The 23024-nt window shown below is 30.8% G+C and overlaps 2 protein-coding genes across 3 annotated transcripts in view; one reads left to right on the top strand and one right to left on the bottom strand.

The window, feature by feature from the left end:
* Window positions 1–506: 506 nt before the first annotated feature.
* On the bottom strand, window positions 507–8306 carry LOC139498638 (uncharacterized). The gene is made up of 5 exons (XM_071287122.1): window positions 7962–8306; window positions 4014–4079; window positions 3393–3451; window positions 2445–2546; window positions 507–2175 (listed from the first exon to the last, which is right to left on the bottom strand). Exons 1-4 carry the CDS (start codon window positions 8227–8229, stop codon window positions 2475–2477), a joined length of 465 nt encoding a protein of 154 aa, XP_071143223.1. The 5' UTR covers window positions 8230–8306; the 3' UTR covers window positions 507–2175; window positions 2445–2474.
* The window catches only part of LOC139498636 (adenylate cyclase type 3-like), a 32509-nt gene continuing 17113 nt past the window's right edge, over window positions 7629–23024 (top strand). The window contains exons 1-5 of one of the 2 annotated variants that reach the window (XM_071287119.1): window positions 7629–7806; window positions 13160–14551; window positions 17848–17997; window positions 18824–18948; window positions 19482–19590. In XM_071287119.1, the coding sequence (XP_071143220.1) occupies window positions 14030–14551; window positions 17848–17997; window positions 18824–18948; window positions 19482–19590 (906 nt within the window). In that variant the 5' untranslated portion in view covers window positions 7629–7806; window positions 13160–14029. The remainder of the gene's footprint in view (window positions 7807–13159; window positions 14552–17847; window positions 17998–18823; window positions 18949–19481; window positions 19591–23024) is intronic. The other variant, XM_071287118.1, reaches the window with a different exon arrangement.

Consider the following 23024-nt stretch of genomic DNA (forward strand, 5'->3'; position numbering starts at 1 on the left):
TCTAATAAGATTAAAACCAATTATTTATTTTGAAATTTTATTTTGAGAAGAACAAGATTTATTAGGTGCCTATAATCACTTTCCTTTATTAACTTCCACACACTATATGTTAACAAAGCCATAAGTAAATGTACCTCTTATGATAACGAAAGAGGGGCCAAGTCCCCATGAATTTAATTCTTAAAAGGGTAATTTTCTAAATGTCCTTCAATCTTTGCTAACATTCGCTCTATCATAGATTCATAGAGGGTTTTTTTGGTGTTTTTTTTATGGATTTCACAATCTTTTGGCGTATTTTTGTAACGGTATAAACATTAAAAAAAAAAAGAAAGAAAGACACTGTTTATTAAAATTTAATTCCATTAAGAATTAATTCTATACATTATATCTCAGATTCAAGTGAACGATGTCTTTCAATGCGATATATTTTACAAAAACATGAAAAAAACATGAATGAATTATCTTCAGAAGGAATTTGTAGCACAAAAATAATTTTGATGGTATGGATACTTATAAAACCTTTTTTTTTTTTTTTTTATATATAAAAGTCTTTTTACTATTAAATTCCAATTGGTATTCTTTTTAATTTCGCATGTTCACTACTGGGTTGATGTCACTGCTGGCGGATTGAATTCAATGACTTTAATGAATACGTATTCTACAAGTTATTTTACACAAATGAAATCTGTTTTCTGGGTATGAAAATAATGAAGAATGCAAATGAAACAGCTAAAATATAACAATTTCACAAGTTCGATAATGAAGACTTAAGTAATTCATTATTTTGATAGTTAAAATTTATCCGCTTGTAAGAGGATGTGGATGGTGTTTACAGAATAGATGATAAATGGGGGAGGGGGGGGGGATATAAAGCAGGAAGAAAAATGGACCAGAAACAAAGAGAATAATGGACAAAAAGGTATAAAGAATACAGAAAAATGAAAAAGAATTCTAGAATTCAGAAATGAAGAACCCCCCCCCCCCCCCCCATTCCCCACATCTAGACCGTCTGGTATAACGACCCCAAATTTGTTAGCATCCCAGGTTATTCTCCTGATTGATAGATGTTCCCTATCTTGTATTTTATGTTTGTCCATTTGGGTCTTATTTTGGGGTTACTGTTTATCAACATTTTATACCTTCTCGTTTCTTCTTGTTCAGTTAGATCATTAATAATTATAGTGTTATTTAAAACTAGATGTTTCTGTATTGGCCCTGTTATAGATTAGAGGTTAGCTGCAGAGGCACCGAAACTCAAAAAAAAGTTGACGGCCAATACAGCTGATCGAGAATTTATAAAAAGCTAAATGATAAACAGCTAGTTCATAACATTTTTATTGAATTAATTTCATTCTTCTATTAAACTTGAAACAATTACAGGAAATCATATTATGAACGATTATTTCCTAGTCACGATGTATTTGTGTCAGTATTGATGAGATATCTGGTTTCCCGTCCAAGAATCTTTGTAGAAAGGGTTTTAGTGAATATAAAAAAGAAGATGTGGTGTGATTGCCATTGAGACAACTCTTCACAAGAGAAAAAAATGACACCGTTTCGTTTTAGCAAATTATAACCTTAACTGCCTCCAAAAGAACTATATATATTATGCATATTAAAATTATGCAAATTAAAATGTGTAAAAATATACAAGTAGAACAAATGACTCGCCCTCAAATACAACAGTTACAATAACATAAAATGCAAAATGAGGTATATAAATAAATGAAGATGATTCATAACATGAACAAAACATTTAAACGTAACATAATATAAATAACAAAATTACAATCTATCACAAAAATGTATAACTGGCACCATATAGAAACATCTCTTTAAAAGATATAAGAGTTTGACCAAGGGTGGATTGATTATAACTGTTACTCTATCCACTATACATAAAATATTTCACAGAAATGGCAAAACCGGCATATTCGTATTTAGCGGACGGTAAAACTCGAGTCTTAAATACCAGCTCGCTCAGCCAGTTCGTCATTCTGATTATAAAAGTTTTGAGGAACAACACTAGCTGCTCACCTCAACCATGAATAAATGCATTACTTTGGTTCCGACAAATCCAGGTCTACAATTATATCTAAACGATAGTATCGAGGTAAGCTTAGACAAAAATTAAACTGTGGTGGACGTTGGTAAAAAGTAATCCTTTGACAGTTTTACAGCAGATTCCATTGAGTGTGTAGCTAAAGGTAATAAAGTTGGTTAGCTTGCTTGTTAGCTGAACCGTGAAATCATTGTTAGGTTAGGTAAACTACCCTACACTAAGAATAGACAAGTCCGATAGATAACTAATCTGTCTGTCTGTTGGACTATGCTACTTTGAAAGGAGGGTAGTATACCTGACCTAATAATGACTTCACGGTTCAGCTAACAAGCAAGCTAACCAAACATATTACCTTTCGCTACACACTCAATGGAATCTGCTGTAAACATGTTCTAAGAGTGTTGCTGCAGAATCAGGAATCTTTGTTGAAAGGTAGATCTAGATGTTCAATGACGGACGTGGTCAAAATTCTTGCTTTCCTTACCTTGAAAATGAAAAAAAAAATGTTTTATTTTCTGAAAACGAACGAAAAATACATGTGCAAGGACGGAAAAGGGTTAGCAATTAACAATTGTTATACTACAGACGCTCACCTTAATCTATCTGCATTTACATAATTTTTCGTGTTTACTCTTTTAATTATTTCTAAAATTGTTGGACAAACACTCCTATTAGTATTTAAGAAATGTTGATATATTTGCAGATCTTTTATTGTTTATCATTTTTGGTATAAATAGGGTTTCTTTGTCTTTTATGGTAATATTTTAGAAAAATAATTTAAAAAAATGGTATTTTGAAAGGCGCTTATAGACTTTCGACCTGCCACATTCTTTGTCTCCCCCCCCCCCCCCAATCTATGATTAATAACCATAACTCCTAAACGATACCCAACCCAATGAAGGACCATAACTCATCAATATCGAACTTGATCTTCATTTTGTAATTTTTGTATCAACCAATCAAACCTTTAAAAGCATTGGTTGTATGATTTCAGCCGCCAGCTAGCTCACTGCCCGTCGACCGCCCGACATACTAACCGATTGATAACATGATTTTTTTTCATACCGAAAACCTAATTAATATTCGTCATTTTGAGACAATGACCCCTTTAAAGAATCGACATTTTGGCAAAATTTATGGGTTAACTTGTCCAGTAAAATATATAATTTTTAATTTCTTATCTATAAAGTTAACTTATGGTTTCTAAATAAAAAAAGAAGATCGCAAAAATAGAAACAATTGCCATTTAGGGGTAATTACTCATATAAGAAGTCGACAAACGATTTCAGCTTATTTGAAGATCTTTTCTATCTGCAAGACTTTATATTACCTGTGAAGTATCATGTGGTGTTGCGTCCTGTATTCCGCTGTTTGAACTATGTATGTAACCTAAAAGACAGAACAAGATATGTCATATAATATTAAAAAAAAAGCAAGATATGTCTGTTAAAAATAATGGCAAGGTATTTCATCTAAAACAAAGAACAAGGTTTGTCATACAAAATTTAAAAAAAAAGAATAAAACTTGCAAGATGAGTATCGTCACGAGGACTTACATTTTCTGAATAGACATGTTATTAGAAGATCTCGCGGTTATAATCCTTAATCTGTCTTAATCCATTAGCACACACCTGCATATTTTTTTTATGATTATGCTTATGTATATTGTATCTCCTAGGCCTGTATCGCAGAAATCTGCGACTGAGTTATGAATCACGATCAGTTCCAAGTCAAAAGTTTTGCCTTAGCTGTCAATTCAGACTATTAATCAATTTTATTTTATCAATAACTTTCGAATTAAATCAGAAAATAAAAACAATAATTATTACATTAAAACATGTCTATAATGGTTTACTTTTAGTTGTCTCATACCACATCTTCTTATATTTATTTATAAGGAATACTAATTATTAAGTGAGCATGCAGATAAAAGTGAAATATGTTTTCTTACCGCTTCCAATAAGATTTGAGCCTTGACTACCCATGTATCCACTGTCCTCTTGTTCTTCCCCATTGCCTGAAAAATACCACACTAAACTTAAGATATACTAAATACATATTTAAACTTATTTATTATATGCTTTTTTAAAACAAGTAACTATAAGTACTAGAAACTACGGAATATTTCTTTTCAGTTATATGAAGAACAGATGAAAATAAATGAAAAATAAAATTCCGAGATTGCAGAGATGCATTTATACATAAAATTCCCAATTTCTATAAGGAAGGACATGTATATGCCATGGGTAAACACATTATACCTTTAAAACCACCCCGATGCCCTTTCTTAAATTTTGATGCATTTTTGACGTTTGACCTTGACGTGCGTTTGTTCCTGTAATACACTCAAGGAAGTAGAACAATGTAATGTATATAATATGACTTAATCATGCAGTACATGCAAACTGAAATAATAGAAAGGTATGCATGTTTACCGCTCGTTAGAGATCACCTTACAAAGTGTACGTAGTAAACAATATGAGTATGACTTTTAATATTTAACTATTTGAGAACAAAACAACATAAAAGTGAAGAAAGGAATACCTCTGAATATTTACAAAATGTAAGTCGGTCGTTCTGTGAATACAGCTGCTTGTTTAATTATAAGTAAGAGATTTAAACAGATTTTGGCCTTTCATATTACGTATAAAACAGAATCAATTTTAACATTTTTTGATTCGAGCGTCACCGATGAGTCTTTTGTAGACGAAACGCGCGTCTGGCGTAAATATAAATTTTCAATTCTGGTATCTATGATGAGTTTATTTACATAACATACAAACGCATTCCAATCTTGTAAAATCAACAGAAAAGAAACAATTATGCAGTCTTTCGCCTCTATGTGTATATAACTTAATCTGTAAATCAGTAAAATATACACCAAACTACTTTCAAGCAATTTCAACAAAAACTGAAGATTGAGAAGGCCGAAAAAATCATAGTCGGAATTTTTGTTTAACATTTTTATCAAAGCCGTGTACGTTTAAAACATATTTGTCTTTTCCACTCTTTCACTTCTATAGGCGATGACAATTACTTATTGATATTCGTACAGAAAAACAAAAGGTGTTACTTCCTTGTTTAACCTTCTGTAACCTTTAATTGGTTGACCCGAATACCGGTATTTGACCTAAATTACTATTGGGATATCTCTAGTTTTACTTAGATTGTACTTTTGTTAAATAGGAATATACCATTGTGTCACTGTGACTCAAAAGTGGGGAACCTCAAATGCAATGAAAATTAGAAGATAATCTGGTTGTACCTCGAACTCGTGTGTGCCTACTGAAGTTAATTCTAAATAAAGCTGTTCAAAAATTATATTGTAAGTAGACCGGACGGTATCCATGCTTAATTACGGTCAGCTCCCATATGATGTACAATTCTTCTGAAAATCAGTGCTTCAGTATTGTTAGTAGTCAACTGACGTATTTATCGGCAAAGTTTCATTATATAAAGGTATCAACATGTCCCTAAATCTAAAGTTACAACCAAACCCCAAACCTCAAACCCCAACACCCCGTCAAAATTAACCCATGAAGATTAAGAGTGCTAAATTATTATTGACTTATATGTTATAATTGTTCACTACAATATTCGTTTTACTTCCGAACTTATGAGCTCGAGCGTAACTGGAAATGGACATCTTGATAACGGTTGTGTAAAAGGCATTCTTTTTATAACTAATATAAATCTGTATTTCCAATTTAAAAAAAAAAACAACAACCAAAGACTCAACTATTGCATCAGTTTTGATTTGACAATTTTTCATAGTTTAGATCAAAACGCCCATGTGTTTTTGTTGTTGTTAGTTATCTGTGTTTCCTGGCGATCGTCACTTTTTTTCTCATCATTGTTTTGTATCTTCCCAATTTTATTTCCTCGTGCTAATTTGTGTCACTTTCTTTGAAAATATTCCTTATCAATCTCCGCTGAAGAGTGCATATCCGTTCTGTTTGTATTTAATATGATCATTTTCATTGTTTGAATATCCTAAGTGTTAATGTCTAAATTTGTAATTGTCTTTATCTATATTTTCCAAAATTGTAAAGCTGGTTTTTCCCTTTAAATTGATTACCATCATTCCGTTCAATATACATGCTTTATAGCTTGCTTTTTCGGTGTGAGCCTAGGCTCCGTGTTGAAGACCTATATTGTTTTTCTTCTATAAATTGTCACTTGGATGGAGAGTTGTCTCATTGCCACTCATACCACATCTTCCTTTATGTGAACTATTTATAAAATAAAACTGTTCTTGTATAGTACACGTACATGAATAAAATGAGAACACGGGTAAAAGTCAATGAGACAGCAAACCAAAAACAAAAATAACCAGGAAATATCTAGAGGGAAACGTACAGTCTATACAAGATTCCAAGCCCTAAATCGTCCCGAGTCTATGATTAATGAATAAAGTAAGGTTAGATAAACACCACCAACCTAATAGTCTTGTGTTTAATGAATAAGAAATCCGCCATTATAAAAATCTGTTTGACAAATGTTAACCGTTTGAAATCGATGTTTTGGTACGATACAAGTGGTACAATATCCTATGATTGAGGAATAATTTGACTTAAATCCCATGCTTATTGAGATCATCCTCCTAAGTTTGACATCACTGTAACGTGGATTAAAAATCCGAGCTTACCATATATCACAGTTTGAAGTCGAAGGTCACAGATTAAGGAGCGACTAAAAACACATTATATGCTTATTTTCCAAAACTAACAACAGTTTTGAAAATTCTATCAAAAAGATCTATGCAGAGAAGGAACATTTGGGGCAACAACACACTACAAAAACAGAAGAAATCCTTGCGATTTTTCAAACTGTAAATAATTGAATTGAGGTTTAAAAACGAATAGATAATAAAACAACAACAGACAAGACTTTCACAGAAAGTGAGTTTATGAAGCTAAAAAGAAAGAATCACAGAAAAAACCATCAAAACTTGTTACTCTGATACACTATAATCCGTAGAAATATTGATGCAAAACGCCGCATTATATCAACCCGAATCTTATTTCTATATTTATGGCAAATTAAAAAAATGTGTTGACCAATTTTATTATATTTATATGATATCCCTGTTTTAAATGCTTTAAGTAATGTACATTTTACGTTTATTGAAATCCGAGACTTCACTGCAAACACATGCGCATATAAAAAACTGAAATATGAGGAAAAGTTGTCCCTAGATAGATACATAAGAAGATCTGGTATGATTGCCAATGAGACAACTTTGCATCAACGTATATATTTAATATTAGCATGAACAATTCGAACATCAACTTTTGTGTATCAGGTTTTGGGTTGTGGTAAACTATAATTGTTGAAAGTGGCACGATCACAGTCTTGTGGGTCATTATAGATAAATCGTTATCGAATGTTGTCTTATTGGAAATCATTCTACATCCCCCCCTTTTTTTTTTAATATTAAATGAAACGAATTGCCAATTTTCTGCTGTTAAAGTTATTGGTACAGGACATGTTATTGGTGGATATGATCGAATGATTTCCTCTATATTAATATAACTTTCTTTTATGATAAATTATTCATTCAGAAATTATTTGATCTCTATATCTGTTAACAGACTTCCCTGTTTTCTTCCTGTTAGGAAAATAATATAATATTAAAAAACTGTTTTTTGGTGATATTTTTTGTTAGTCCTTATAACTGAAATGACATTGTGAGAATACAGCAATAGTGACACATCGGCAGACAAAGATACAGGTCCTGTAGTGTAAGTGTACAATTCTAAGTTACTTAAAATGTAATTGCCGATTTTGATAAAGTGAAAGCTGAAATATTATTGTGTATTGAGAGATAACTTCCTGATTGATTCAATTTAAAATTCAAAAGAATATTTATTTTTAAGTGAAAGTTTTAAACACTTACGCCCTTTCTTATCCCTCAATAGTGTGGATGGTCTTAATTGTTCATAGAGATTGTAAAATTCGTCCAATTGATTTTTTAGATGGTCTTTTTCACCACAGAATTTTTCGTCTAGTTGTAAAACTGCCTGGGTTTCTTCTGTAGAATTTTTCTTCTTTAAAAGATCACGAAGATCGACTATACAATGTCCAAGAAGACTGTTCATACTGTGTACCCCGTTGTTAATCTCACAAACGTAATCCGTCGTAGAAGTTGGCTTCGATGTTGCCATCTCAAATTCCTAAATTTATTGTACATATATTTTCAAAACAGGAAGAAAAAGTAAACGAAAGGAGGAAGTATTGGTAGGTAAAATTGTTACCTTTAATAGCTGTATGATGAATGAATTTAAATAGATGTTTTACTATATATGGTCACGTGATAGAACGTCACTTCAAGTGTTGCGCTGCATTGTTTTTGTTATGATTTGATAAGGTCAAGACTTAGTTCAAATTTCACCATAAATTTTGGCAAAAGTGGTTGCTGTAAGCCATGATATTCATTCAGTACAGAAAACCCCTAAGAAAAAGATTTTGTTTAAAGATTTAACAGGAAAAAGAGTGTATACCAACTCAATTCAATTCAAATGGTTATTGCCAAATAAGCTTTAAATAGAATGTTTGTTAGAACTGCAAAACAAGTATACACTATAAGATCATATAACTGAAAATCCATGCACATATAAAAGTTAAATGAATATTGCATTTCAAAAATTAGATATTCCATGGAATTGTAGTTTCAATTTGATCATAAAAAAATAAACAAACAAAAAAAAAAAACAAACACCTGGATTTATGTGATATCTTCCACTCAGTTACACCGTTTTAATCACTTAATGTTGAGCAGATACATACTAGTGGGGAAAAAAAGGTTTATAACAAGTTAAATTTAACTTTAAAACTTAAAATTTCAATGTGCAAAAATCTGCATTCAGAACAAGTCTGTATTGGAAAAGTTGGATTATTTAATAAAAGTGTTATGAACTGGCTGTTTCTGTATTGTCACTGGTATAGATTATCGGTCAGCTGTACCTACGGGTCTCGAGGCCAAAACAGCAGACCTTTAATCTATACCAGTGCCAATACAGAAACAGCCAGTAAATAACACTACAATACAATACAATACAATACAATACAATACAATACAATACAATACAATACAATACAATACAATACAATACAATACAATACAATACAATACAATACAATACAATACAATACAATGCAATGCAATACAATACAATACAATACAAAACAATACAATACAATACAATACAATACAATACAATACAATACAATACAATACAATACAATACAATACAATACAATACAATACAATGCAATACAATACAATACAATACAATTATACAACATAATAAAATACAAATACAATACAACATAATACAATAAAATACAATATAATACAGAGTCATGCCATGTCGTACCATACCATATCATAGCATTCAATGCAATGTAATGAAACGCAATACAATAAAAATGAATTGTAATACAATGCAATGCAATACTATAAAATTACAATGCAATGTAATAATATAATATTACAATGCCATGTTATATAATGACCCTATGGTATTATATGTATATTTATGTAATATTTGCCATTATAAATTAACTAAAAAGAAAAAATATCATTCATTAAAGAATGACATTTGAATTCAAAATTAACATAAGCGATATGTTTCGTTTTTTCAGATTGATTCAGATTCATAAAACAATTTATTACCTTTTTCTGTATATTGTGAATGTCATTCCTGTTCGATTGAACAGAAGACACACAAAATTTTAGATAAATATGTCTAGAAATTCACACCACTTCTCTTACCTCGACACAGGGATGAAATGTAAAGTTACACACAGGGGGGCTTTGAGGAGTACACATTATATTGTACTTATTTGTTATCATATTTATGAAAAAAGACGTTCGATAAATTTGGGTAACAGAAACACTTGGCTTACTATACGACCATATTACCATTCTTTTATGCCATACATTACGGTAATGTAGAGACGAAAATAAGCCGACCTACGTAAACGGAATTTTTTAATCTATTCTTGACAAAACATTTCTGAGTATTTGCTATTGTGGTTCTTTTCAGTACAATATCTGTAGAAAAATGAGGATATACTTCAATCTACATCCTGCATTTGTGTTTATTATGAATATTTATATATATATAATATATATTTCCCTTATTATTTTTATTTATTTTTCTATTTCCAAAAATGTCTATTGACAACCATTATCATTATCGTTTAGATGATATAATAAGTGTTTTTTCCTGTATTTTGAAAACATTAATTATTCCTAAATTCAGAAATTAACCTTGAAGTTTAGCATTATTAGTTTTATTATTGTCATTTAATTGATATTGATAATTTCCTATTAAACCCCTATGTTATGATTTATATTTACTTTGATAAATTAATAAGTTTTCTTCAAACGCATTTTATGTTATAAGTATAAAGTCAAATATGGGATAGCTGAAAGGGGCACTAGCTGTCAAATTCATGGTCACCGATTTGACAAAAGTCCCATATTTTATTTATAACAAATAATGTAAAACATTCATCCAAACTATAAAAAGTCTAAACTAAACAAGCTGCAGAGCATAGGGTCGATAATACATAGTTTCGTTTCATGTGTATTTTCGTCTAGACTTCATCTAATTAACTATCGAGTTCACCTCAGATGACCATATAAGCGATGTAAACATAAATATAGATGTAAATAGATTAAGCTACCTCGTGCAATTGGGTTTTTATAGGTCTGTTTAATTTTATTTTATAGATTAAACATACAGGTTTTTCATCGTTTTTAACTGTATAAGAAAGTTTATAATGGATCGAATTAGTCATCAAATGCTTTACCTTTGTTTCACTTTCAATGTTGACATTCTTTTCCTTTAAATAACCAGTACGCGTACAATGCATGCATTATCCATCTCTAGTTAAGGGTTAAATTGATGTTCACATGAATACGGATTTAATGAGGTCGAATTATTCACTTGCAAGTGAATAATTCATTATCAATATTATTTAGCTTAATTTGACAAAATTTAATCATTTTGGCTGCTAAAACTGATTATTATTTCACTATTTCACTTTCATTATTGATTGAACAAAAACAAATTATTCTTTAGATTTTTATATTTCTCGTAGCTAGTGCCCCTTTAAAGGCGGGAAAACATCCGACGGCAAACATTACACTTATATTCAGGACAATAACATATTACAGGTTGTGGATGCCATGGGTTTTACAGAACAGAGAGTAATGGACAAAAAACAATTATATATCGAGAAAAATGGACGCAAAAAAAAAGAGAATAAAGGGGTGCTAAAACATAAAGAATAACTTTAAAAAATGATGAATTCCGTTTAAAATATACAAATTACAGAAAAGAACAATGTTTGAATACACTTATCTAGTAATTATAGAAGAAAATCATGTTTAAAGTTTACTGTTAAACAATAATGAGCGAAAGAATACAGAAATGAAGGACCCCTATCCATACCCTCACACAACGACAATTCTACAAAAGTGCTGTTTTCGTAATGCTCGCTGGTAAAAATTTGTCTATAAATTCTGTTACTAAAATATGACTAATTATACTCTTTATTTAATGGCTTGGAAATAAAGACGACATCGATTTATATTATATTATGTCATTACATTTTTTTATAAACTTTTTCGATTTAATCACAAAATGGGTGCACTTGATACAAAACGGAACTCACAACAGCGCTTGATTACATGAAATACATTATATTAATTTACTACTTTGGACACATCCTCTCAAAAATATTTTGTTCAGTGCTGTGATAATTGAGAAAATTACTTCTTAATTGACATAGCTCTTGGTAAGGATGATTGCCAGGTTGACCTAAAATATTCATTCATACAATTATTACATCTATCATATTAATTTTTTTTTTTATCAAAACCAATTTTATTCTCTACTAAACCAGAAGGAACATATCTTACATCAATCGACTAGAAAATGATCTTAGTAAATGTAATGGATGCTAACTTGACAAAATTCGTTAATTCACATTAAAGGAAAATCCCGCCTTTTTCTTTGTTTGTCATTTATCAGCTATTTTAACAATCATTTTATTTTATTTTAAAATGGTTTTTATTTTAAATAACCTCCTTTTAAAAGAGCCATATGAATATATTCTCTTCTTCAAACACACATCATATATTTGATTAAATAATATAGTTATAAATAGCGAATGCATCTTTATTGCAAAATCCTATTTAGTCTACTTTATACTATTAAAATTTGCACATCGTCTTTTTAACAGCCTACCTCTTACGGTAAAAGACCGCAGAAAAACATATCAATCGCAAACGATTCTTTCTAACTACAAGCCAACGCCAGTATTTCTTCTTGTTCAAGAATGCGACGTTTTAGGTAGAGGAAAAAAAACAAATGCCGTGCAGTTTTAAATTCTTATGTTTTTTTAAGACAGACGTCAAAATACGGATTTGCCGGAATAAATACATTAAAGACATTCATTGTCAGCTAGTATGTAAAGTCTTTGTGTTGAGCATCAACAGTGGCTGTATTAGGCTGTATTAGGCTAAATATTTAGGAAGTTTTGGTTCTCAATGCTCTTAAACTTCGTACTTTTAAACTTTTTTGGATTCGAGCGTCGCTGATGAGTCTGTTGTAGACGAAACGAGCGTGTGGCGCAATTACAAAATTTGAATCCTGGTATCTATGATGAGTTTATTTCTAGTAGAACGACATTTAGAAATACTCAGACCAAGTTTGATTTGAATGCACCAATACGAAATATATTTTCAAATAAAGATACATACTGTTTACTGTAGTTACATGTGCAGTACACTAAAATGTATACGAAATCTGACAAAATTACACGTGACCCAATAGACCAATGCTCTCATTTTTATAGAAGAATATGTTGTTATTGGATTTTTTTCAATAATTCCAAAGTAGAAAGAGATAGAAATCAAATGCAAATACAGTATATGGCTCTGCAAGCAATTATCTTCTGCCTGGAAACAGCATGTATGATGTCTAAAATAAACTTGTTGTAGTAACTCTTAACAGTTGAAATAAATAACTATCGATTATGTTTTAATTAACTATTAATATCTGACAGAATTTAATTTAGGGTAATAAAAGCAATGGAAGTTGATGAGGACGTGTGCTAGATTAAAGTAAAATATAACAACGCAAAGAGGAAACTTCATTAAGGAGACATACCTTCCAGCAGAACGACATTAACAAATACTCAGACCATTTTAATATGGATGCGCTAATAGGAAATTAATGTGCTAATAAAAATACATATTGAATGCTATCAAAGTCAGTCGCTAGCTGATATATTTCGTGTTTCGAAAAATGGACGACGAACCATTTCATATAATTATTATTATCGTAACTATTGTTACTTGAATTTATGATACGAGCATTATTGTAAAGTTCTGTTATCAGAATCAGAATCCTTTGGTTTAAATATCTCTACGTTCTATGGTTGTCAACACTGTAAGACGGCTGATTGTTTCACAGACTTTGATTTGTTTTCTTTTGTGATAATATTATATACAAATTAAAGTTAAGAATTCCTAGAAAGATAACATGACAATAGAACATACGAATTTGTCCGTAATTAGTATTGATCAGAGATTAATTAAAACGGACGTCACAATACGGATTTACCGGAATAAATACATTAAAGACATTCATTGTCAGCTAGTATGTAAAGTCTTTGTGTTAAGCATCAACAGTAGCAATATAATTGATATGTTACCGGGAAATATTCGACCAGAAAACAATGTATCAATTTTGTCATAGACAGATACTTTGCATTTTCGAATTACAGTGAAGAGTGACAACGAATATGAAATTATTCAACGCATAACTATGGCTAAAAGCAGGAAATACTTGGCAACATAATTCAAGACCGTTTATTTCTTTAAACATTATATATATTGAGATACTATTACATTTCCGAATAAAATTGTGTAACAATTTGAAAACGATGACATCAGTCGAACCAATTTGTTCTAGGACGCCATTGGAACCTATGTCATGGAATGGGTTTAGAAACCAACAAACGGAAATTCATTATCATGTCTTCAAATGGTTCGTATACAGAAGACTCTCTAAATGTCTCATCTTTGTCGGAATTGTATTTAACATCGTACAGATTATAATATTAATCATCTGGGACTCGTCATCAATGACAACTATAACGGTGCTATGCATATGTTTATTAGTTTTCGTAGCATTTTATCTAACATCAATGATAAGACAAATTCAAGACAACTTTTGTAAATATATAATCATTGGAGTAATAATACTCGAGACCACTGAATTCTACATCTTTGACAACAATTATTGTGATTATTGGCCAACGACATTAGTATTTCTAATGTTTGGTTGCCTTCCTCATCGTTTGAGATATCGGTTCATCTTTGCAGTGACGATAATTTTGCCAAAAATTGTTTTTACTAGGGATACATCACAGAACGAGGAACTTAACGGATCAATGTTACAAAAGGTAAGATAAGTGTGTTCATTTGTTTATTTCTTATTCTATATCTCAAAAGTCAATTGATATTTTTAATAAGTAGATGTGCAGGTATAATTGTCCGTGCCCACAAGAATCCGATTGACCGGATTGTTTTTTGTTCGGTCTCTTATTTGTAAGGCTAGATAGAAGCTATTATAAAACGCTATTATCCAAAGATGCTTTGAAGATTTTGCTTGTAGTGAAAGTCGCAGAAGCGAAACTTATGCGTAGTATTTCCGGTGTTGGCGGGTCAACAATGATAGTGTCAAAGTTTGTAATTAAATCGCATAGGCGAGACATGTCTCTGTTAGAATTGTTGAAGAATTAATTGTAAATAAATTCAACATTTTCAATAAAATAGCGCTTAAGGCAGCAACCATTTGATTTTCTGTGGGGGGCTATGTTTTTTTTCCTGTACAAACTTTTTTTTTTCGCCTGCGGCGAAAAACAATCTATTTTTTTCACGACAAGTCGAAAACAATTTTTTTATTTCAATTTTAGCATTACATATAGTGGCAGCTGAGGTTGTAACAAACAATTTTTTTTTTTCAGATATTCAAAACAAATTATTTTTTTCTCCAAAAACTGGAAACAAACTTTTTTTCCAAAAAAAACCTTAGCCCCCCCCCCCCCCCCCCCCCCAGAAAATCAAATGGTTGCTGCCTAAGGTAAACACCTGAAAAGAGATCGAAAAAATCGAGATACCCAAGGAAAACAAAGTGAAGAATATGTGAATTGTTTCATCGATTTGACATATCAGAAACTGATCAAAATTTTTTTCATCCATTTCCTGACAACTGAGACACGAAGGAAATTAACAAAGATGTGTTTTATATACGATTTCAGTTGATAAGTATAGAAACTAATTATAAATGAATGCATCACGTTTCTTAAAGTAAACATTCTAGACAATTGAACATTTATATCCTCATTATTTACACAGCGAATGTGCAGTATTTCTCATCATTTACACAGCGAATATGCAATATTTCTCATTATTTACACAGCGAATATGCAGTATTTCTCATCATTTACACAGCGAATATGCAGTATTTCTCATCATTTACACAGCGAATATGCAGTATTTCTCATCATTTACACAGCGAATATGCAGTATTTCTCATCATTTACACAGCGAATATGCAGTATTTCTCATCATTTACACAGCGAATATGCAGTATTTCTCATCATTTACACAGCGAATATGCAGTATTTCTCATCATTTACACAGCGAATATGCAATATTTCTCATCATTTACACAGCGAATATGCAGTATTTCTCGTCATTTACACAGCGAATATGCAGTATTTCTCACCATTTACACAGGGAATATGCAGTATTTCTCATCATTTACACAGCGAATATGCAGTATTTCTTATCATTTATCTTTTTTTTAATCATGTGTATGAAATTGTAAAATCTATATACACATATCCCTATTTTCAATTGTAATGTAATATTTTCTGCAACTTTTCTAGATTTATTGAGAAATTAGTAAACATGCACGAAAAAATGACGAATAGAGAGAACTTAACCTAGACTGTTAAATGTATCATTATAAATATTGTACAATATATGGAAAGAAAAATATATAGTTGGATATTTAAAAGAATTGTCACTTTAAGCATTTCAATACACAAATTTTATGCATGAAACGAAAAAAAGGTCATAAAAATATAGAGGAACACTGATTTTTAATATTGTTAACAACAAAACACACAATTTTGTTACGTTTAAATCTACGGAAAGCAACACAGATTTGATTTGTTTTCCCAAAAGAAGGGGATAAAATAAATTTTGCCTAATCAATATGCCTCTTGAATATTTATTGCACTCGCATAAAAACTGAACTTTGGTTCGTACCACGCAAGCACCTAGTATTTTACAGAAACCATCGTTGAATTTAAGGGCAAAACATAAATTTCAAACAGAATTTGTTTTCCTTCCTCCTTCTTAATCTTGTTTTCCGTCAAAGTTAAAATAATGCCATACCCTATTAAATTAATTGGTCCTTCCTAAAGAATATTGATGCATCATTGTTGTCATGTTTTGCGTCTTATGACTATTTAGATTCAAAGGCAAATTTGAACGCATACATATTTATCGTATTATTTTTCTTAACTATGTATAAACTTTATGATCAAGATTTTTTTTCAGAGAATCGAACTTACAGATTTGTCCCACCGCTTTTCATCCGACAAAAATCAAACTTACAGATTTGTCCCACCCCTTTCAACATCCGACAACAATCAAACTTACAGATTTGTCCCACCCCATTCAACATCCGACAAAAATCAAACTTACAGATTTGTCCCTCCCCTTTAAACCTCAAACAACAATCAAACTTACAGATTTGTCCCATCCCTTTCAACATCCGACAACACTCAAACTTACAGATTTGTCCCACCTCTTTCAACATCCGACAACAATCAAACTTACAAATTTGTCCCACCCCTTTCAACATCCGTCAAAAGTCAAACTTACAGATTTGTCCCACCCCTTTCAACATCCGACAACAATCAAACTTACAGATTTGTCCCACCCCTTTCAACATCCGACAACACTCAATCTTATAGATTTGTCCCACCCCTTTCAACATTCGTCAACAATCAAACTTACAGATTTGTCCCACCCCTTTCAACATCCGACAACAATCAAACTTACAGATTTGTCCCACCCCTTTCAACATTCGACAACAATCAAACTTACAGATTTGTCTCACCCCTTTCAACATCCGACAACAATCAAACTTACAGATTTGTCCCACCCCTTTCAACATCCGACAACAATCAAACTTACAGATTTGTCCCACCCCTTTCAACATCCGACAACAATCAAACTTACAGATTTGTCCCACCCCTTTCAACATCCGACAACAATCTCTAAACACATCCAATTGACGAAGAGAAAAAAACCATTACCTTTTGCTATATCAAAATATGATTTAAGTATTGAAAAGATGTTAGACCATAAGTGTACGACCGTTGGTTTTCTTGTTTAAAATGTTTTATATGTTTTTGTATCATGGTCTTTAATAGCTTTCTAAACGATTTTGCTCATTGATGACCTGTAAATGCTTACATCTACGTTATTTAGTTTTCAGTGGATACTTGTCTCATTAGTTTTCATACCACATATTCTCATATTTTTTTTATATTTCCTTCGTCATTTATTTTGATTAAGTATGGCATTATTAACTTTCTGTTGAATTAGCGTTTATCTTATTTTATTCATATTTATTGAGAACTTCATAAAAAGAAAGCAGTCTTTATATTATTTCCAGATTATCCTATTTTTCCTGCTCACGATACCAATATTTCTACTAGGATTTTCCATGAATTTACACCTAGATACAGATCTGAGAAAGTCTTTTTCAACTCAAAACATGGCGAAGAAAGAAACAGAAAACTCAGTAAACATTTTAATAGAGCAGGTATAAATCATAAACAAGAATGACATGTTATTTTAGTTGCATTATATAAATATTTGAATTCTGTCGTGATTTAAATAAGATTTTTCGCAATATTCCCAGTGATTTATGAAGTGTCACCCAGTTACACTCACAAAATATTGTTTGCATATATACTATGTCAGTCTATCTGGACCATGTGTGCACCATGTTCTAAACTGGGGTTCCAATCAGATGTCCCGATTCAAAATCATTGATCGTAAAAAAAACCTCCCCTGAACCCACTACAAGAACCTTCATTACAGAGGAACGCAAAAACAAATAATATAAAAGTCGACTCAACATGCAAACCTCAGAATAACAACGAACATATATCTTCAACGAAGCATAACACAGGATATCAATAACAGTTACCTAAAACCGTTGTCAAAAACGATTTAATGTAATGACTTCATAGTTTCTCAGTAGCTTGAAATTATGCGTTGTAATGTTAAACACTTTTTAGATCTGACAGACAGCTTTCTGTGATTCGAAATTTAGTAGTTGAGTAGAAGTATGCGTAGCAACGCAAAATGTGCAACTTCTTATATATAACGCTATGCTCTTTTAAAATGTTTGGGTGCTTAATGGTCATATCGGTCATACTATCTGTCACAAATCAATTTTAATTTTCTTTTTCATAGTTTGGTTCTGAACCTGGATATGTTACTCCATTTTAGGACGACATTAAGAGCTTATTCATTCAAGTCATAAATAGATATAACTGAAAAAATCCTCTCTGCACGTGTTATTTATTAATTGTATATTATGTCATATATGTATGTTCAATTTTATCTCGAATGCATTGCAGGAAAAAACTCTTCTTAACCGAATGCCATTCCCATTAGCTTCAATTCTGCTCCAGGACATTAAATCAGATGGTAAACAGGACGAAATCGAAAAGAAAATGTACACTTGTTGCCTCAAAAACGTTAGGTAACAGTTACAGAGTATATAGATGGGGGTATCCACCACATATATTTACTTGACTTAGTACAATTTTGTCATGTAACAACATTTAATCAGAAATTATTCTTTTACAATTCGGTTAGGTACGATAACAGAAGACACTATTAATAAAAAAATATTTATATAAAAATTAATAAAAGAAACCCCAACAGCTGTAAATCGAGATTAAGAAGAATAAAATGTAGAATGCAGCTCCCAGAAAAAAATCAAATTATACTAATTATATTATTCGTTGATGTGTATCATCTTCTGATGTTAGATATTGACATATGTATAATACTTACAGTGGGAACAAGACTGAGATAAGATAATTTAAGTGACAATTACACGGTACATTTCTGTTTTGCTGAAGTATACTTTGTTATTTGGTAAATATATTACTTCGTAAAATGTTAATTATTTTGTATTTATGGAACAACACTTCAACGATCACTGCTGAGATTTTCATACAGTTAATTTTAATATGTAGGTCGAATCTATGTACTCAATGTTTTATTTAGTATTTCAGTGATTCAGATGGTGATGTTGGACGACTTATTAGCAACTAACGAAATGTCACCATTCACGGCCTTACAAGAGATATTAGATTCTATAGAAATATTGTCAAAGGTGTGCGTAGACATAATTATATATTTCACTACAAAAGTCTAAAAGTCTGAAAAGACCAGTTTTTGTCTTAATTTTCATGAACTTTTTACTCGATATTCACCAAAAGTATGACTTGTGTTTTAATTTTTCTTGACAAATTGTCATTTATATTAAATTTGTATTAAATTTACTCGACATATTCTCGACATTCTGAATATTGTCTTAAAATTTCTTGACAAATTCTTGACATTTGAATACTGTCTTGAAATTTCTTGACATATTCTTGACAATCTTATTTTTTATCAGTATGGCTTGAAATATTCTGAACATTTTGAATTGTGTCTAAAATTTAGTTGACAGTTCTGAGCTCTACAAATCATGACCAATATACATGATATAACTTTATCTTTATTTCTCTCTATATGATATACTGTTGTTTCAAGTTACACTTCTTACAACAAAATAAAAGTTGGGCATGTAAAATAATTAATTGAAAATTTGGATATATAAATATTTTTACAAATGCAAATATGGCTATGAAATCTAAAGTATGAAATAATTAAAATGTGGGTTTTTAAATAATTAAAAATTTTGATTCCTAAATCTTATAAATTAAATGATTGAAACCAATTATACTGTAGACATATTTCATTAAACATTCATAATACTCAATGTTTATATGGCAAATAATTATTGTACAAAATGTGGTTTATATAAATAGAAAATCATGATGCTATACAAATCATTCATTTAATAAAAGAACAATTTGTGTAATGTCACCTGTTGGAATTCACATGGACAGGATGTTCCCTATAAAATTCAGGTATTCCACACCCCAGAGTACACGCAACTGTCAAATAGAAATAACTGATTTACCTGTAATCAGCCCAACAACTTATCAGTTGACTGACCATGCCAGTACAATTTAAAAAGTTTGTTGATAGATAAAAATGATTTTGATGATGAAAAAAATGAATTGAAATGAATTTTCTTCATCAAAATTATGAAGTTAATTATTTTAACATAAAAACAAATTGAATAATTCACAAAGATTAAAAATAAATTATTATCTACTTCAGGTATACTAAGTCTGTTCACATTTTATACTGTTGAGATAGTGTCAAGACATATTTAAGACTGTCAAGAATGTGTCGAGACATATTCAGACATTATTTAGAATGTCAAGAATATGTCAAGACATATCCAGACATTATTAAGAATGTCAAGAATATGTCAAGACAAAGCGAGACAAATTTAAGAGAGTCAAGAATTGGTCGAGACTAATCCAGACTCTTATCAGATGATACAGGAAGTGTCGAGAAATTTTAAGACAATGTTCATACTGTCAAGATACTTGTCACGAAAAATCAAGAACCTTATTTGACAAATTCATACTATGTCAAGAATTTTTGAAAATAATTCAGGCAAATTAAGAATGTCGAGTAATGTTAATTCAGACAAAAACTGGTCTTTTCAGACTTTTTGACTTTTGTAGTGTTTACATGTATCATATTTATTACACTTATTACACACATCATCCACTATTTCATAGAAATGTTCTGGCTCCGACTATAGTATATCGTGTGCTTTCAATTAAGAAATAGGTCAATCAATTAATGGTTATTTTGCTCATCTGTTTATATCTGTTTAACGTTTTGTAAGATGTGAAATAATTTTAAAGGGCCTATGATAGCTACTTGTATATTATCATGATCAATTTATTAGAAAGCACTTTAGAAAAAAACAAGACATATAAGGTCACGAAAATAGACTTGCGAACTTCTATAATATCACAGACATATAAAAAGTTAAAAAAATCCAAACATATCAAACTCCGAGGAAAATTCAAAACTATGCAAATGGCACAATCAAAAGCTCAATAAATCAAGCGAATGAATAACAGCTGTCATATTCCTGACTAGGTACAGGCATTTTCCTATGTAGAAAATGGTGGATTGAACCTTGTTTTATAGCTAGCTAAACCTCTTACTCATGTCCTTTTCATGTAAAGTGCAGTAATGTCTTATCTCCTAATAATAATACAATGGTAGATATCATGATGGTATCATGGTAGTGATGTAGGTGTAGTAAATAAAGTCATCATAGATATCAAGGTTGAATTTTATACTTGCGCCAGATGCGCGTTTCGACTACAAAAGATCCATCAGTGACACTCGAAGAAGAAAAATAAGACCAAATTAAAAACCAATTGTTCAGAGAACAATTGAAGGTCTTTCCATCAAAACAATGTGTTTTGATATGAAAAGTTGTGAAACTAAGTTTAAAATGTCATTTCAATCGTCAAATGATAGCTCCTAGTAAGCTGATTCCAAAAATATATTGTTTCCATACATTTTTTTTAAATAAGGGAGATAATTTGTTACTTCCGGTTTGAAAAATGTTACTTCCGATTATATTTGAATATTTACTTGACACTGATTCCAAAAATATCTGGTTCTATATACTTTTATATTAATAAAGTACAAAAAATAGCTACTTCCGGTTTACAAAAAGTCACTTCCGGTTTGTTTTTTTCAAGGTTAAATGGTTTGAGACCTTTTTCTAAAAGTTGTATATCTTTATCATGTATACATATAGAATAAAAGCAAAGGTCAAAATCTAGAACGTCAAATTAAGCTATGACCTTGAGATCAATTTCAAGGTCATAAACCAAGGACCTCAAATCAAAAGACCATAGGTCTTAATTATATTTAGTTAATGAGTTATATCACCAAACGCGTATTTTTAAATACAAGAGGGGAGAAAACTCCCTTTTACATTCAACGTACGCTTGCAATCAAAATTTACATCTTACGACATGTCGCAACTAACAATTTAGTAAAAATAATTTGTTGATATCTTATACAGTCTTTGGATATAAGTGAAAATAAGCCAAATTCAAATATTAGAATATGACCTTGACCTTTGACCTTGACCTAATTTTCATTTTTTGGGACCAAGGACCTCAAATCAAAAGATCCTAGGTCTCTATCACTTATGATTTATAAGATAGAAATTCATATCACTTATATCAGATGCATAAGGGGAAATAACTCTCATATGGAGCGGTCATATCGCTTCGGTCAAAATAGGACAAATCATGCGAAGGATATAACGAGCAATTTTGTAAAATAAATTTGTCATAATCTTTTACGGTTGCGAAGGAGATGTGATAACAAGGAAAACAGTGTTTGGGGAGATAAATCCTACAAAGAAAAGTATTCGTTTACGCAGGGTAAATTTCAAAAGCGCATAAACTGTTCGATATCATATACAAAATATCTAAGCGACATATTGCGAAACAAATGTTTATCGCAAGAACAAAATTAGGCGGAAGAAAAAAAAAATAATCAGAAGAAAAACAATAGGTCTTTCCACAGAAAAGTGGAAAGACCTAATTAAAGTTAATGAGCATTGAGGACCAAAAATTCTTAAAGGTTTTGCCAAACACAGCT

Source organism: Mytilus edulis, chromosome 12 (assembly GCF_963676685.1).
Source record: "Mytilus edulis chromosome 12, xbMytEdul2.2, whole genome shotgun sequence".
Lineage (NCBI taxonomy): Eukaryota > Metazoa > Mollusca > Bivalvia > Mytilida > Mytilidae > Mytilus > Mytilus edulis.